Source organism: Pantherophis guttatus, chromosome 1, assembly GCF_059756535.1.
Source record: "Pantherophis guttatus breed Tessera chromosome 1, ASM5975653v1, whole genome shotgun sequence".
Classification (NCBI taxonomy): Eukaryota; Metazoa; Chordata; class Lepidosauria; order Squamata; family Colubridae; genus Pantherophis; species Pantherophis guttatus.
Window position 1 is genome coordinate 294,859,951 of NC_142063.1, and position 17,554 is coordinate 294,877,504.

The 17,554-nt window shown below is 39.5% G+C and overlaps 1 protein-coding gene and 1 long non-coding RNA gene across 2 annotated transcripts in view; one reads left to right on the plus strand and one right to left on the minus strand.

Annotated features, from left to right (window-relative positions):
- FBXO28 (F-box protein 28) overlaps positions 1-16,944 on the minus strand; it is a 38,964-nt gene extending 22,020 nt beyond the window's left edge. Inside the window, exon 1 of the mRNA XM_034427906.3 lies at positions 16,040-16,944. Within this exon, the coding sequence (XP_034283797.1) occupies positions 16,040-16,258 (219 nt within the window). The 5' untranslated portion in view covers positions 16,259-16,944. The remainder of the gene's footprint in view (positions 1-16,039) is intronic.
- On the plus strand, positions 683-6,417 carry LOC148116895 (uncharacterized). Its single transcript, XR_015731509.1, has 2 exons — positions 683-1,030; positions 4,048-6,417. It is a non-coding gene; the product is annotated as an uncharacterized LOC148116895 (long non-coding RNA).
- Positions 16,945-17,554: the final 610 nt, after the last annotated feature.

Sequence of the window (17,554 nt, forward strand, 5' to 3'; positions counted from 1 at the left end):
GGTCTGCCGGTACATATCCCAATGTGTTCCAGAGAACACATTTTTTTGAATAATTTGTGTAGCCCTAATGGAGATTATCAAACAATGGCATCAAACTATGCCTTTATTTGTTTACATTTTTTTTTAAAAAAAGACACTGATAGAATTATTTTATTGTCAGCATTTACTGGACTAAAGAAGTGTATATCAGAACAAATTACAAAATTAACTGAAGCTAAGGTGTATAATTCATTAGAGGAAATATTGAGCCAGGCTAAGATTCGATATTGGGATAAAACTCAAATATTAGAAATCCAAATCTTTGGTCAAGACAGAAGTGCCTCTCCCGTGCCAAGGTGCTGAAATGACAAACGGTATTTGACGTAGGTACAGAATTGTAGAAGGGCAAACTGACCCTAAACAGATACATTCTGTTGTTTAATGTTTATTGCATCCCAAATGTCATGCATATCCCTGGATAAGGGGTGCTGCTTCCTTATTGCCCTTGAGGCGTCTTCTAGCCTCTTATCTCCTTTTGTTATGTCTTGAGCTCCGGAGCTGAAAGCCTGAGCCTGTGGGAACCATGCTGTTATGTCTTTCCTAGAGATAGATTAAAGGGTAACTTCTACGTGTGAAATGTTGTACTCTTCGTAATAACTTTGTCTTTATACTGTATAAATATCTGGTTGAAATCATCCATCTTGGTTCAAACTTTTGGGGTCTTCGGACTGTTTGAACCTTTGCGCAAATAAAAACTCTTTCCTGCACTGAAGAGCTTGTCCTAGTCCGTCATTTTTCCTACAACAGCTGGCGACGCCGCCGGGACTGGGTACAAGGCGATATTTCGCTGAGGACCGTTTTGACCCCTCGGGACCATCGGGAGGTCGCTCCTGAACATTCTCCAGGCGCCACAGAGATACATCTCTGGGAGACAGCCGCGATAACCCGGTGGGCCCGACGGTGCTCTGATCGAGTCCAAGAACCCTGCGGTACAGGAAAGGTGGTCTGAACAAATTCCTGGCCAGGAATCTACGGAGTGGGAACGTTTTAAGTAAGTATATTGTAAAAGAATTGTACCTGCTTCATTTGAAAGCAGAAGGAGGGAATTGATCACTCCCTCGGACTCGGGGTAGGCTACCCTAATGAAGTCCATGTCAGGTTGTGTGGGTGGTTAAGCCGTCGCATTTCTCATTAGTGGCTGTGAGTTTCCGGGGCTATGAGTCGACGGCAGTGTGGTAGAAGGGATGGGGTTCAGAGCGTGCCAAATACTCCGTTGGCATGCATGTTAAAAGGTTTTGACAAGTATTTTAGCAACCCTTCCTATCTGAAAGGATCAAAGGATCAATTAAAATTCTTATGTAAATATGTGTGGCCACAAAGGGAGATGGGCTGACCCCCTCCCCCTCAGGGATGGTTAAAGGAAGAAACAGTGGATAAGTTGTGGGGAATGATTGTAGTGAATCAGGATAAATATCCTGATCAATTTCAATATATTGATCAATGGGTGAGAGTCCTGTTGAAAAAAGCTGAGGATTTATTGCAATGTAGGGCTGAAACAGTTGGGTTATGTGTATCTGAGCAGGCAGGAAAAGTAAGGGGGCTGCTGGAGGGAGCGGAGGAGGAAATCAGAGGCGTATGAGTGATCCTGGCGTGAAGTCAAAAGTCAGGGGGAGTCATTCGCCTAGAGGTAGCAGTCAGAGTGAGGGAGGGGATGATGATGATGAGGAAGAGGAGGAAGATTTGGAGGCTGTGGGGGCTGTAGGTGGAGAAGAAAGAGCAGGAGGCACGGATGAATAAAAAGGCTAGTTTGTTGGTAGGAGAACTGCGAAGTGGGATGCAAGGGGGTTTTTCTCCCCCCCCCTTCCTTTGAAGGGGAGAAAGAGGAAAAGAGATGCTTTTAAAACTTTTTTTCTCCTTTCTGGTGTTTGTCTTGTTTTTTTAACAAAATAGGCTGTACACCGCCCTGAGTCTTTTGGGAGAAGGGTGGTATAAAAATAAAATTATTTGGGAAAAAGGAATTACTTGGGAAAAGGAATGCCCAAGACAGATGGTGAGAAGTTGAGGGATGAGAAGAGCAGATTTTGGGTCAGGGATGCGTGGGCAGTTTGCAGGAAGAAGGGGAGAGTATTGGATTGGCAGACATGGTGTGGTCAGATTGAAGGGGACCAGGCTTGGGAGAACCCCCGCCTGAGCCGTTGGTTACAATGAGGATAGGGGGCCAGCAGACAACATTTTTAGTGGATACAGGAGCAGGTAGATCAGTTGTAAATAAGTAAATTGCAGCTCCTGGATCACGTAAAATCCAGGTCCAGGGGGTATCAGGGCAAGCCATGGGGCGGCAGGTCTTGAAATCAGAGATGTGTGATTTTAAGGAAGCTGAAATCCAGCATGAATTTTTGTACATTTCTGAGTGCCCTATTCCATTGCTAGGCAGGGATATGCTGAGCAAATTAGGGGCAACAATTTCTTTTGATGAAGATAGTCAGAGAATGACCATAAGGCATTCTCCGGAGGAGATTTGGAAGTTGTTTGATGTGCGCTGAGGATAACCTGCCGGGTTTTGCAGCTCGCCACCCTCCAGTGGGGGTGGAACTAAAACCTGGAGTGGAGTCTGTGAGTATGAGGCAGCGTCCCGTTTTTTGGGGAAGCTATTTGTGCTATTTATGAAAGCATTCAGAGATTTGGAGGCGGGGTTTTTGGTGCTTATTTAGTCCTCCTGGAATACTCCAATTATCCCAATTAAACAGTTAGATGGGTCTTACAGCCCGGGGCACGGTAACTTTACACCCGGCCGTGTTGAATCCATATACCCTGTTAAGTTTAATTCCACCCCGGGCTGAGTGGTTTTCTGTTATTGATTTAAGGGATGCATTCTTTACAATTCCCATTCACCCCATAAGCCAGCCACTGTTTGCATTTTGAGTGGGAGAATCCTTACACAGGAATGAAAATGCAATATACTGGGACTCGGCTGTCTCGGGGATTTAAGAACTCCCCCGCATTGTTTGGAATAGCGGTAGCTAGAGACTTACAGTATTATGTGCCTCAACAACCAGGAGACACAATACTGTAATATGTTGATGATGTTTGGATCAACAGGACTGACAGAGGATTTATGATGGGAGAATACTAAGATGAATACACGATGATGTTAGATTTGTTACTAGAGTGTGGTTATTGGGTAGCAAGAAAGAAAGCTCAATTGGTGAAAAGGAAAGTTAGATATTTGGGATACAATATAAGGGTTATCGAGCTTTAGGACCAGAGCAGGAAAAGGGCGGTCCTAATGCTGGTAGAACCCTGAACAAAAAGACAACTGAGAAGCTTTTTAGGACTAGCTAGCTTTTGCTGTAATTGGATGGGGAGGGGGCCGAAAAGCTGGCCCCACTGTTTGAAGGTGCTGGCTGCAAGTGCAGAATTGATTCAGAATTGTAATAAACTTACTTTTTCTTGTCCTATACTCATGCACTCCCCTCATGAGGAGCAGTCTGTGTTGGATACTAAGGGACATTTGTGGATTAGTGGGCAAAGGCTGACAAAATATCATGCAATTAGGAGTGAGAATCCACAGGTGTGTCTGGTGGTGTCTAACCGATTAAATCCAGCAACTTTGTTGCATACGGAGTCTGTTTCTGAGTATGATTGTTTACAGGTATTGGAGGTTTATTCCACCCGACCATGTAAATATGGTAAAATAAGGTAAATATGTATGTTAGGTGGCCTGATTTAGGTCATAAAGGGGGGGGGGTTGGAATATGGAGATGGTACAAGAACTTAATAAGCAAATTGAGAGATTCCAACAATATGTGATGGAATAAGTACCCCCTAGATTAGTAACTTAATGTCACTCATTTGAACCTGGGGACCAGGTGGAAGATGGAAGGGATCTTTTATTGGTATTATGACTTCTCCACTTGCTATTAAGATTGCAGAATCAAAATCATGGATCCATCGGACATGAGTCAAGGCAGCAGCTGACACTGGCTGGAAAGTGTCCGTGGATGAACAACATCCAACAAAACTGACATTTGAATATGTTTAAAGAAAGCTTTTGTATTCTATATATAGGTTACCTTGATGTATATCTGCTGATGTAACCCGCTGTAAGCTAAAAAGAGGATGGAGCACCTGCTCTCTTGGATTGGTCCGGAACTTGGATCCTGACAAGAGATTGGAGATCATTGCGGATCCATGTGGGAGGCAAATTGGGTGTGGGCACTTTGAGTAATTGGGGTAGTAGCTTTATTGATTATTGTGTTTTACAGATATAAGCAATGGTTTTGTGGACAACCAGGGCCCATTTGATTTCTCAGTCGTTCCGATTCCTAATATTTCCCCAACCGGCTGCGGAGTGTGAACCTCTTACAGATGAAAGAAGTCCCTGCTTAGGACACCCTGGAAGCTGCCTTTTGATGCAAAAGAACGGAAAAGAGAATTTTCTTTAAATGTGTTGGTTTTGTAATTGTGGGTGTGAGTGTTGTTGTTGCACTCACTGTATTGATTGTGTTTTATGTATAAGCTGTAAGGTAGAGTGGGACGTGAAAATTATAGAGGAGGTGCTAGTATATTATTTGGTAATAAATCCTGAACCCTTGTAATATTATCTGAAATGGAAAAGCTGCATATACCTGAAATTCCTAGTCATGTAACAAATACCTTTGTCAAATTAGCCGAAGACATAGCCCACACTCTGAATGTATCGAATTGTTTTGTTGGTGGAGGAACTAACATGGGAGAAAAATGGCCGTGGGAAGCTCAAGGAATTAAATTATTCCAAAATATTAGAAATGGATCAGAAAGGTAATCTGTCATATAATAAGGGTAAGGATGGAGACTGGACCTTGACTACTAGTCTGGTAGGGAATGTTTGTTTTTGGAGAAAAATTGTGCCAGGCTGTCATCAGGTGGGAAACCTCATATGTACAGGAAAATGGGAAAGTAAGGTATGGTGGTCAGGAGCTAATGCCACAGAGGGAACTGATGAAAGGGCCCTGTTTAAAGTAAACGGGTTATCCTTTTTAAAGGATCCAGATAATCAGACCCTTGAATGGCTGGCTCCTGATGGACTATACTGGATATGTGGTAAGATGGCATATGGGGTTCTACCAAAATCTTGGTGTGGAGCTTGGGTCCTGGGAATAATTGGACCAGGATTTTTTTTTTGCTTCCCCTTAAAACCCGACAGGTGTTAGGTGTCCCGGTATATGATGAGGTGGGAAATTTAAGACAGAGAAGACATGTAGATACATCAGCAATAAGGAAAGTTAGGGTTGGAGGTAACCAACGTAGTTGGGGAAGTGAAGAATGGCCTGCAGAACGAATTATTGAGGTTTATGGACCGGCTACATGGGCGGAAGATGGCATGTATGGCTATCGGACCCCTATATACATTCTGAACGGTTTAATTCATCTGCAAGTTGTGGTTGAAATCATCACCAACGAAACTGTAAAAGGTCTTACTCAATTAGCTAGGGAAAGTGTCAAATCAAGGACATATATTATGCAGAATAGGTTAGCTTTAGATTATTTGTTAGCCAAGGAAGGAGGGGTATGTGGACTAATTGCTGTATAGAAGTTGATGAAAGCGGAAAGGTTATTAAGGAAATAATAGACAAAATGGTTAAAATAGCTCATGTGTCAGTCCAGACTTGGAAAGGCCTTAATTTACAGGATATGTTTTCAGGATGGTGGCCAAAGTTACCTGGCCTGCAGGCCATCTTTGGCCTGGTAGGATTAATAGCTGCAAGGGTGTCTTTTTCTCCCGTGTATTTTACCTCTGTTTGTTAAACTATCTCTAAAAGTCTATCCTTGCTGGTGGAACGTAAGACAACTGCTCAGGTGATGGCTACGTGGGATTACAAACGGCTCCAGCAGGAAGAGGACCTATGGTGTGACTCGTCTGGATAAACAGATGAGTCACAAAGGGGGGTATGAGCCAGGCTAAGATTCGATATTGGGATAAAACTCAAATATTAGAAATCCAAATCTTTGGTCAAGACAGAAGTGCCTCTCCCGTGCCAAGGTGCTGAAATGACAAACGGTATTTGACGTAGGTACAGAATTGTAGAAGGGCAAACTGACCCTAAACAGATACATTCTGTTGTTTAATGTTTATTGCATCCCAAATGTCATGCATATCCCTGGATAAGGGGTGCTGCTTCCTTATTGCCCTTGAGGCGTCTTCTAGCCTCTTATCTCCTTTTGTTATGTCTTGAGCTCCGGAGCTGAAAGCCTGAGCCTGTGGGAACCATGCTGTTATGTCTTTCCTAGAGATAGATTAAAGGGTAACTTCTACGTGTGAAATGTTGTACTCTTCGTAATAACTTTGTCTTTATACTGTATAAATATCTGGTTGAAATCATCCATCTTGGTTCAAACTTTTGGGGTCTTCGGACTGTTTGAACCTTTGCGCAAATAAAAACTCTTTCCTGCACTGAAGAGCTTGTCCTAGTCCGTCATTTTTCCTACAACAATATAATGAAATAAATAGCAACATAAAAATACAATAAGTACAGTATTTATAAAATAATAAAATTCAGCAGAGCTTACAGAGCTTATTACTGCTTGATGTTACAGTGGCACGTCCAAAGATGACCTTTTAAGGACTGAATTTACTAAGAACCGACACTGGTTACCTATAAATGGAAGTTAAATGGCAGTAGCCTTCTGATTAATAGATGAATATCTCCAGAGCTATGAACAAATAAAGACAAACTGTGAATCTGATGCTATAGAACAAATTTTATACTATTATGGCACTTGGATCTTTCTTTCCATTATATATATCTTTTTATTTTAGCTTTTCACAAACAATCTTCCTCCTGACCTCCCATCTTCCTTTCTTGTATGTCTAAACTGATAATACTGTAATATCAAAGAAAAATTTCTTTTCTTAGATTTTTGGATAATATCTAATGTATTATTTTTGTTCCTTCAAGTCAGTTTTTACACTATTGGCATCTGCCAGACAAATCCTTGCAATTTCCTTGGCAAGATTTTTCAGAAGTGGTTTGCCACTGCTTCTTTCCTAGGGCTGAAAGTGAGTGAATGACCCAAGGTCACCCAGCTGGCTTTATGTCTAAAGTAGAACTAGAATTCAACAGTCTCTTAGTTTCTGCCTGATATCTTAACTACTATATTAAACTGGTTCTCCAATGGCTTTATTAATTTCAGGTTGATAATCTGACAAGAGCCTGTAGTACAGTGGACTAAAGCACTGTTATTAACATCTGCTGCTTGCAATTACTGCAAGTTCAAATCTCACCAGGCTCAAGGTTTACTCAGCCTTCCATCCTTTCAAAGATAGGTGAAATGAGGACCCAGATTGTGGGGGCAATAAGCTGACTTTGTATAAATATACAAAAGTATAAAGGTATTGCTTAATGCATTGTAAGCCACCCTGAGTCTCCGGAGAAGGGCGGCATATAAATTAACGCAAATAATAATAATAATAATTAAAAAATCCAACATGTAGATAAAGACTGCATGGCACATGTTGCTGCCATCACCTTGAGATAGACCTTTCAAAATCATCTACATGTTGAGACTCTAGAAAGAGTGTAGAGAAGAGCAACGAAGAGGATTGGGGGGGAACTAGAGGTTAATGCATACAATGAACAGTTGTAGGGACTGGGTGGCATGTCTTGTGTAACGAAGGGAAGCACTAAGAGTAACATGATAGCAGTCTTCCAATATTTGATGGGCTGCCACAGAGAAGAGGGGGTCAACCTATTCTCTAAAGCACCTGAGGGCAGGACAAGAAGTAACAGATGGAAACTTATCAAGGAGAGATCCAACTTAAAACTAAGGAGAACAACTAACCACTGGCTTTCTTCCTGAAGTTGTGGGTTTATCACTGAAGGTTTTAAAGAAGAGATTGGATAGCCACTTGTCTTGAATGGTATAGGGTTCCGTGTTTGAGCAGGAAGATGGACTAGAAGACCTTCAAAGTCCCTTCCAACTCTGTTATTTTGTATACTATATATATTGTGTATGTGACCCTTTTTTTAAACTATTAAAATGTCAGCCAGTTTGGGCTTCCGGTTTGCTGCTGGCCGCCGCCAGATGTTCCTTCGGGATCGTCAGCTTCCATTGCCTGTTAGAGCCGCCTTCACAGCGGAATGGCGGCTCGAAAAAACTCCGTTTCCATGAGGAAACGGAGATAGAGCCGGCAGGGGTGGGTAGAACTCTCTGCATAGTCCCAGAAGTTTTTCTTTTACTTTTGGGACGGAGCGGATGAGATGCCCCATATCCCCAGCCGCTGCTCCGGGCTTTGGGAGACCTCTGCTAATGCAGAGCCAGGCGTCAAGAGCAAGCCTGCGAATTTAACAGATTATTCAAAGAAAATGTGAGCTGGACCTGTAATACTGAATCGCAAGTATTTTACTTATTTTTCAAAAAAACTACTTAAGAGAGAAGAGGAAAGGAAAGGGGGAAAAAAAAGCTTTTTAAAATGGCGTCTGCCGCGGCTGGAGAAGAGGCTGAAAGGGAAAGTCCTTCCGTTTTCTATTATTACAATGTAGCGGAATAAACACCACTGGCTACATTTGCAGACAAAACTTCGCTCCTGTGTTTTTTTCTCTCTTTTTTCTCCCCGGAGACTTGACATTGTTCTTGATTGGAAAGAAGTCTTTTTTCTTGTTTTTTTTTTTCTTTTAACAAAGCTTGCCTGGGTGGAAACATGGCACTGAGACTTATAAAGTCAGACAAACAAGTAGTGGGGGGGGGATTCCCCCACTAACAATTTAAAGGAACAAGTTTTAACTCTCCAGTCTCAGAAACCTGATTTCAATATAATAGAATTTCTCTTGGAGGAGATTGAAAGAAGGGATGAGATTGTGAATCAGCATCTTGAAAAATTTAAGCAGGAAATTAAAGAAATGGTGAAATCTAAGTTTGATTTTTTGGAGCGAAAAATTTTAAAAGTGGTTAATGGTTTTTCAGAATTTATGATACAGTTGGATACAAATATTAATTTACTAGAGTCTAAAATGGAAGAAACTCAAGATAAATTGGACAATAGAATCCAAAAAATTGAAAATGATTTGATAAACACTCAGGATAATAGCTCAGAAGAAAAACCTAAAATGGAGGCTGATCAAAAGTCTGGTAACGTAGAAAATCTGCAACAGAGGATTGAAAGAGAAGTTCTAATGGTACAATATAATTTTACAGAATATGCGATAAGACTGAGAGGTTTGCAGGAAAATAACAGAGATGATTTAAGGAAAATATCTTCTGAAATTCTAGCTGGGATTTTAAAGGTTCAACCTGAGGACGTGTTTTGTAGGATTGACAGAGTTTACAGAATAAATTCCTGGATTGCTAAGCAAAGGCAACTGCCTAGAGATGTGGTGATTTATTTTACAGATAAAGAAATTAGGAATAATATTGTGCAAAATTCCTTCAATTCTAATTTGCAATTATATGGAAGAAAGATTTGGATTTACAAAGAACTCCCACCTAAGATATTAACGGAAAGGAAGAAATTTGGTTTTCTGGTGGCTGAGTTAAAAAAGAGAAATATCCCATTTAGGTGGGACGCCCCAGTTGGTATCATATTGAGATATCAAGGAGAAAGATACCAGCTAAATACTGTTGAAAGAGCGGAAGAATTTTATCAAAATCGGTTGAAAATGAACTTAACATCTTCAGGTATAATACAGGATAAGCAGAAGGAGCTGGAAATAAAGGGAAAATATCGAATTACAGAGACTGTACCAGATAAATTGCCTTTGGATTTTTCAGATACCCCAGCTGAATTATCTACAAATTTGAGAGAAGTGGCATCTGACTTTAACGTGATGACTTATCAAGTCAAGGACAAGCATGGAAACCAATTAGGGGATATACAAGGGATAAAAAAGAAACATGAGACACAAAAACAAAACCAACAAGACCAATCTACAAAGCAGAATGAAAATCGATTAGTTGATACACAATCTGTAGAAAGGAAACCAGGATCGAAATCAAACCCACAAAAAGAAAAGAAAAAAAAGAAATAGGTTGCATCAAAATAGAAATTTCTAAATCAAGCAACAGTGAAGCCAGTGACTTTAAAAAATGAATGAGTATGTGAAAATATAGAGGAGGCGACGTATTGGTCAATATTATCCTGAGGATAGTGACAGATCTCTGCATTGCCGTAATCTTGGGATGTGAAAAGAGCCTTAAACTGATGGATTTGAATTATCCACTTTGGAATTCCTTTTTTGTGCTGATAAATATATTATAATTATCTTGAATCATAAGGCAAGAGAATTATGCGGGGGCAAGCAGAAGATCAGGTTGTTACCCACTACGATGATGGGAATCAATAATCCTGATGAAAGCCACAATTATTACTATATGGAATATAATTATAATGTCACTCGGGTGGTTGTTTTTACTTTTATACATATAAGAGGATATTTACTACTGATGGGGGCGGATATGATTGAAGATTTTGAATAAACTGTTGCATCAGCAAGCTATGTTACCCTATTATGGATGATGGTCCTAACAATCCAGTGGAAAGACTTTCAAGAAGATATTATATGGACTATAAATTTAAAGTCATTGTCTTTTCTTTTTTATTTAGATATAATGGAATATATATACATATATTTTTAAGTAGCGTGGGCAGTGAATCAAAGATATTAAGAATTGTTGTGTATGGTAATTTTGCAGGACAGTGGGTGAATAAGCTAGGTTGCAGATTGATTAGTTTAAGAAAAGGGATTTTTAAGTGATATATTTAGGGGAGTGGAGGAAATGGATAGAGTGGAATAAATGTTAAATTAGATTTTATGGGGAAGGCCGCTTTGAAATGTTATAGTAATACATATAGAAGATTAAATGTTAAAGTAGGCTTTATTGTATAGTTTTAAAGCGGAAGGTGGTTTTGATTTGTTGTAATAATATATAGATATAAGTTTGGGAGAAGAAAAAAAAGGGCAGATTATTGCCAAATTGGGAGTTATAATACTATTATGCTAAATTAGAAGTTATTTTATAATGTTATAGTATAATGTCTTTTTTTTTTTTCTTTCTTTCTTGAAATGTATGGATAAAGGGGGATGTTATAATATTGATAATATTTTTAGTAAGTAAAGGTCAGTATTTAGAGGAGGGAGTAAGTAATCTGTTATGAATCAGGTTTTTTGTTACGAAGAAGTCACGGGGGGGGATGGGTGGTGAGGGGGGGTTAGGGAGGGGGAGGGGGAGGGGAAAAAAGGGGGGGAAATTTGTATTTGAAAACTTTTTCAATTAAAAAAAAAATGTCAGCCAGTTTCATTTGTAGGTCCTGCTTAATATCTTTGCCAATATCATTTTTGTATCCTGTCAATTTTAAATTTATTTCGAAACAACTTCATTTTGTTACATCCTCTTCTATTTTTTTCTTTTAAGCCCCTTTTTATTATGTCAGACAGTCTAAAGAGTAAGTTCTGGGTACATTGTTGCCAAATCTTCCTAAATTCTTCCAGAGTTAAAATATATTTCTCCATTCTCTATTAATGGGAATTATCCTTTAATTATAATCTTTAATTATTTCTGGCTGCCTCTAGTAACCAGCCTTCAAAGTCTCTTCCTCTTATCCAGAACTTTTTCCCAGGAAAAGATTTCTTAAATTTACACTCAATCATCATATATTTTAATAAGATTTTAAATAAATTACTGGAAATATTCTTATAACTTTTTCAAAGACTTGTTTTCAGTCAATCTGGCTCTCTAGTCCATTTAAATTTTTTACAAAACCACCCTTTTATAACTTATTTCCAAGTTTAAAAAGGGGTTTAAGTTTAAAGGTTCAACTTACCTAAATTTCCTTTCACTCCAGGTTGGAGGAAAATCACCCAGTATAATAAAACTGGACATTCTTAATGTCCAAAAAGCAATTTATAAGCTACTTCCAATAAAAGTGATTAAGAAGGGAAGTGAGCAAACTCACTGTCTTTTTGAAAGGCTCCAAACCATGGCTTAGGACCAGGATATTTGGCGGACCACTTACAGCCAGCAACGATATCCCATTGCCCGGTTCGCGCCCATAGAGAGGGCCTACTCAGGGTGCCGTCGGCTAGACAGTGGCGGCTGGCGGCCCCCAGGGGTAGAGCCTTCTCGGTCGGTGCACCCACCCTCTGGAATCAACTCCCCTTGGAGCTCCGATTAGCTCCTGACCTTCACACCTTCCGCCCGGAATTAAAAACTTGGCTTTTCAAATCCCTTGACCTGGACTGATGATGGGGTTTTAATTGGTTTTAAGGGTTAATTTTAAATTTTTTTAGATTTTGGTCTTTATTTTATATTGTGGCTTGTGTTTTATTGTTGTGAGCCGCCCTGAGTCCATTGTGAGATAGGGCGGCATATAAGCCGAATAAAATAAAATAAAAATTTAAAAAAAAAAATGGCTTGGGCATTGCTGTCCCTCCCAACTCCCAGAGCTCTAAAATCTGTTGGAGATCGGTGTTTTATGGGACTATCTGCAAGGACACCCAAGTGATTCCAAGTCTCTCTCCTTCATCCAGAGAAGAACTTGGGAAGCTGCTTCCTTCACCGGTTCCACTTTCCACCATGATTATTGCCTATGTTAACAGTGAAGCCGTCTTAGTCGGCCATTGCTTCCCCAGAAATGGGATATTTTGTCTTTCAATATCATTCTACCACTGATGATGCTATCTAGTTTGAGTAATGAAACATTGGCAAGAAAACAACCAAGGTCAGAAAGCACCAAGGACCCCTCTTTTCAATATTTAGCAGACCATGTTACGTGGAGAATTAAAAGAAATACATGGACACCAATTTAAGGCAACCAATCTCTCCTAGACATTTGGTTAAATTAAAGAATCATATATAATATCAAGAACTGCTTTATTCCAGCTTACTTTTGGAAATATATATCAGGGATTTTTTAAAAACTTTAGAAATAAAAGGTTGTTATAACTTATTATGTGCTATATGTATGTGTCAGTGGAGCCCAGCAAAAACTGTTAAAAGTAAAACAAAAGACTGCAATTACCAAAGCATTACCAAAAATACATTCTCCTCATTATAGTAAGACATTATTTGCTCAATTCATGATTTGCTGGAAAAAAAAACAAGACTGGTGCTATGGTTTATAAACTATAAAGGCATATTATTAGAAGGCTGGAAAATATTTATAAAATTGGTTAATTAATTGCATAATAAACTAGATTTCTCTTCTTTTAGTTGCATGACTACTTGCTAGTCCATGGCTGCCAAGTGTTCTTCAAACACCAGCTACAGTATATAGTTTTAATATAATATAAAGTCAATGTTTAGTTTTTATTTAAGCAGTGTATCAACAGTTAAATTTAAAAAAGCAAATGTTAGAAGGGGGAAAATAAATTTTTGAGAGGATCTAAAAATATTTGTTTTCTTAAAGAGACAGATAAAAATTTATCTTTATGCAATATATGTTTTAAAGTTTGATAGAAGATAGGATTCCAAAATAATTTATCTCAATATCTTCTAGTCAAGGTATTAGCCAGGTTCAAGTATACCACTAAACCATTATTTTAATCATGCTTTGGCTACATTATAATAGCTGTTTGTACACTATATATTAAATCATAAATCATGATTTATAAACCAAAGATTCAGTTCAGAGATTATTTTAGCCAAAACCAAGCAAACCACAGTAAGGCTTAGTAAAATTATAGTTCCAGCCAATCAAATTATGGTCTACTCTGAAAATGTATTTCACATGTTATGTGTCTTGTACTGCATTAATTTATCATGGTAAATTATTACTGTGTATTATTATGTACTTTCTCTTCCAGATACAGAAGTTGGAAAAAAACTAACCCAGAGTTTTCATGCAAATTGCTAGGTACAATGAAAATAGGTTGAGTGTGTTTGGTTGCTTAGCTACATCTGTTTGATGTCTGCAATACATAAATACTTACTTTGGCAAATCAAAAGGATTGACTTGTTATTTTACAATCACCTAGAGACCCAATTTAACTTCCTTATAATGCTTTGTGTACACAGCCTAATTTTAAATATCATAATGATCAATGGAACACAATAATTTGACAGTTTTTTCGAAGTAAGGATCAAGCTACATCAATTCTAATAACATCAAGTCTGCAATCCTAAAGTTAATTACTTGAAAAGAAACCCCAATAAATAAACTTGTTTCTGAGAGAAAAATGCATAAGACTGGGCTGCAATAAGTTTGGATTTCAGTACTGATCAGAGGGATGCAGCACAAAAGCAATACTGCACATTTTCTTTTATAAGCCATTGTTGTAACAAGGAGACATTTTGTGAGGTTCCTAAGATATCTAAACATGTGTCTATTTTTAAAGAGCTGCAGTCTGCTTGATGCAGAGGTAAGAGACAATGAAAACTGCAAGGTGGAAATGGAGTTTATAATTGGATAAATTTTCTCAGCTCTAACACTGGTTAATTCCTTATTCTACTGAGAACATGCCATACTGTTCTAACAAAACAGACAAAATTCTGTGGTTAATAATAAACTGTCACAAAATACTGAATAGCCTTGGCAGCAAAAGCAAGAATAATTTATTTTTAAAACTCAACTAAATGATTCTCCACATAGAAGTATCTTTCATGCATTTCCAGGTAAAGCAACCCTATTCTCAGATAAGTTGGCACAGATCTGTCTGCATATTTGACTTTTAACATTATTACACATAGGATTAATTGGTCCTTTGGTTGTAAGAACAAAACTATATTCTCCACAGTAATATCAAGAAAAAATGCTCTGTACTTTCTGCATGTGTTGGTGCAAACAAAGATAAGGCAACTGTCTCTAGAGTCTTTCCCATATAGAGCCTGCAAGTTTTAGACAATAACCTCCATCAGTCCCAGCCACATTCTATAGGATGATGGAAGTTGCAGCCCCATATGTATTAAAAGTTGTTATGACCACCCTAAATTATAATCAGATTCAATTTTTTTTCAGAAAATATTTACAGGAAGAACAAACTACAATCATTTTCAGCAGTGCTACTTTCTACTATTTGTTGCCCTGAGTTATTTATAAAAACAATAAATATAAAAAATAATAAAGGTGGAATATAACTGATGTTAAAGCCATATATAATATGCCTTGTAATAAAACTGTATGAAGCACAGTAATTTAACAAGAATTTTATACACACGATTATTAGATTATGTTCCCATTTAATTATATTCCAGCACCTTTTATTTTATCTTAATTCTTATTCTGGTACCAAAATACTTAAAAGATACAACAAAGACACTTCTACTTTTCTACACATTTCTCTCCCTTTTCATTAATCCCATACATTTTCTGCATCTGGACTAATGGGAGTTCAGTGTATGGGTCTTTATCATGTTTCTAATGGTTGTAAAGCATATGCTTATTGCTTAAAAAGTATCAGTATCATCCTCCTATAGGCCCCAAATATACAGTATATTTACCCATACCTTTCCTGTAGATAGCCTAAGAAAATAAATTCTGCATGAGGAAATCTAATCCGGGGAGAAAGAAGCAGTTGTGGAAACTGCTATGTAGTAAAGACCTGAGGAAGGAGCATTTTAAAGCAAGTCAAAAGATAAGAAGTGGGTGGAGAAGAGGATGGATGCCAGAGCTAGGGGAACCCAAATAAGATGGAGAACCCGAGGGATTCCTTTCCGTCATAAAGGGGTTCCATCATGGGATCCTCAAACCGGGGATTCCTTCTCCTAAAAAGTAAACTAGACCTTTTCATTCCAAGCAATGCTTCAAAGAAAGAGGCCCTAAAGGTCATCCATTCCGACTCCAACTTCGGCCACACTGGCCTTTCCCCCCCACCCATCCTTTGTATTGACCCCCCCAGGGCATTTCCAATTAAAACAAAAACAGCCAAGAAGCTAATCTTGGGAGTTTAGGGGAAAGGAAGAGCTACACTTCGATTCGGTTGTGCCTAAGAGGAAATACTTGGCGACCCGCAACAGGGGTCGGGAAGGTGGGAGACAGAAAGCCCCCCCCCACATGGGTCCCCAAATCCCACCCAGCCGAGACCCAGCGCCTCCTCTTCGCGAGCACCCTCCCCCCACCCCTCGATCCCACCGCAACTCAGCCCCTCACCAAGCGGAGCTGGCTGGTCTCGTCGTAGGAAAGGAAGCCGAGGATGCTCTCGATGGCCACAATGGGCAGCCCCACCAGCGTGTTGCTCTGCGGGAGCTGCTCCAGGGACGGTGCTTCCCCGCGGGGCTGTGGCAGCGGAGGTGGGGAGAGCCGCGCCGAATCCATGGCGCCTCCTTCCCCTTCCGACAGGAGCCGCTCAGCCGCTACAACTGCCGCCATCTTTGGGCCTATTCCCTTCCTCGGCTCCGGGAGGGGGCACTTCCTGTGGCAACGTTACCGCCTCCTTCTTCGGCGACACAGTTAAAGAGACAGGAGGCCCCCGCGCTCTCCTGCAGCTTCGGAGTCGAGTTGTTCGCGCAGCCTTTCGAATTCCGCAGTCTCAGGTTTAGGCTGCTAGCTTGAGGCTTCTCTGCAAGCCCGTTCCAGACGCCTTTCGGCTACTACGGTAGTGGTTGTCGAAGTATTCAAACTTGCAGGAATAGGCCAGCACAGTTTCTCTCCTCTCCTCTCCTGTTCACTTGCCGACTGGCAAAATGATGCCGCCGGTTGGAGAAGAAGTCAGCCGAATTGGGCAGGACGACCCGCAAAATGCACGCAATGCAACTCGGGTTCTAAAAGATGTGACCCCCCCCCCCAACTTACTACAGTGACATCAGGGAAGCCTAATTCTCTAGGTTTGGAATGAACTCCTTTTACGGTTACCAAGAGTTAGTCCTTGCAAGCCCTAGAGAGATTCCCATAGATTCCCTCATGTATGGAGGGCGAGTGAGCAGGAGAAATGTCAGGCAGTAATGGAGCCGTTCAGTTCAAGTTGGGAGGGGGGGAAAAACACCTCTTCAAAGATGCCTTCTAGTTCTGTGAATAATCTTTTGCTTGGTTGTCACTAAGCGATCTTCAACTTTTCTGGTTGAACTGGTTTGCAAGTCGAATTACAAGACTTTGCAAGCAGGTATGCCCTAGGTATGTCATAGTTCCTAGGAAACTATGTGTGATAGACACTCGTGAATGACTGCATTCTTTGGATATATAATCACTGTGTGGCTAATTACAGTACTGTACCACTTAGACAAGTGGATGCATAGCTCTACTTGTAAAAGTAAAACGTGCTATTAAAATGCCAGGAAGATAAAATCAATATGAAAAAGTATTAAGTTTTACCTATTAATTAGAGCTAGTTATTAGGGTTGGTAAGCCCTAATACATTAAAGGTGTATATACATTCTCTCATTGTTCTATTGACTTGGCAGAAGACACATTATGGGAATTTAATACAACTCCTTACATTTGGGTTGGATTCACACATCATGCTAAGCCAAAGTGGATTTGTTTGATTTTATTTAATGTGGGTGAAACAAATCTTATTTTAAATCATGTTTATGGCATAGTGCAATGACAATCTAATCAGTTGCGGCTTGTTTAGTAAACTAATGTTATTAAACTGGTTTATATTATAAGCCTAATTTTTGAGGAAATTCTTTTCTGATCTTGTATCTATAGTTATTCTTCCCTTTAATT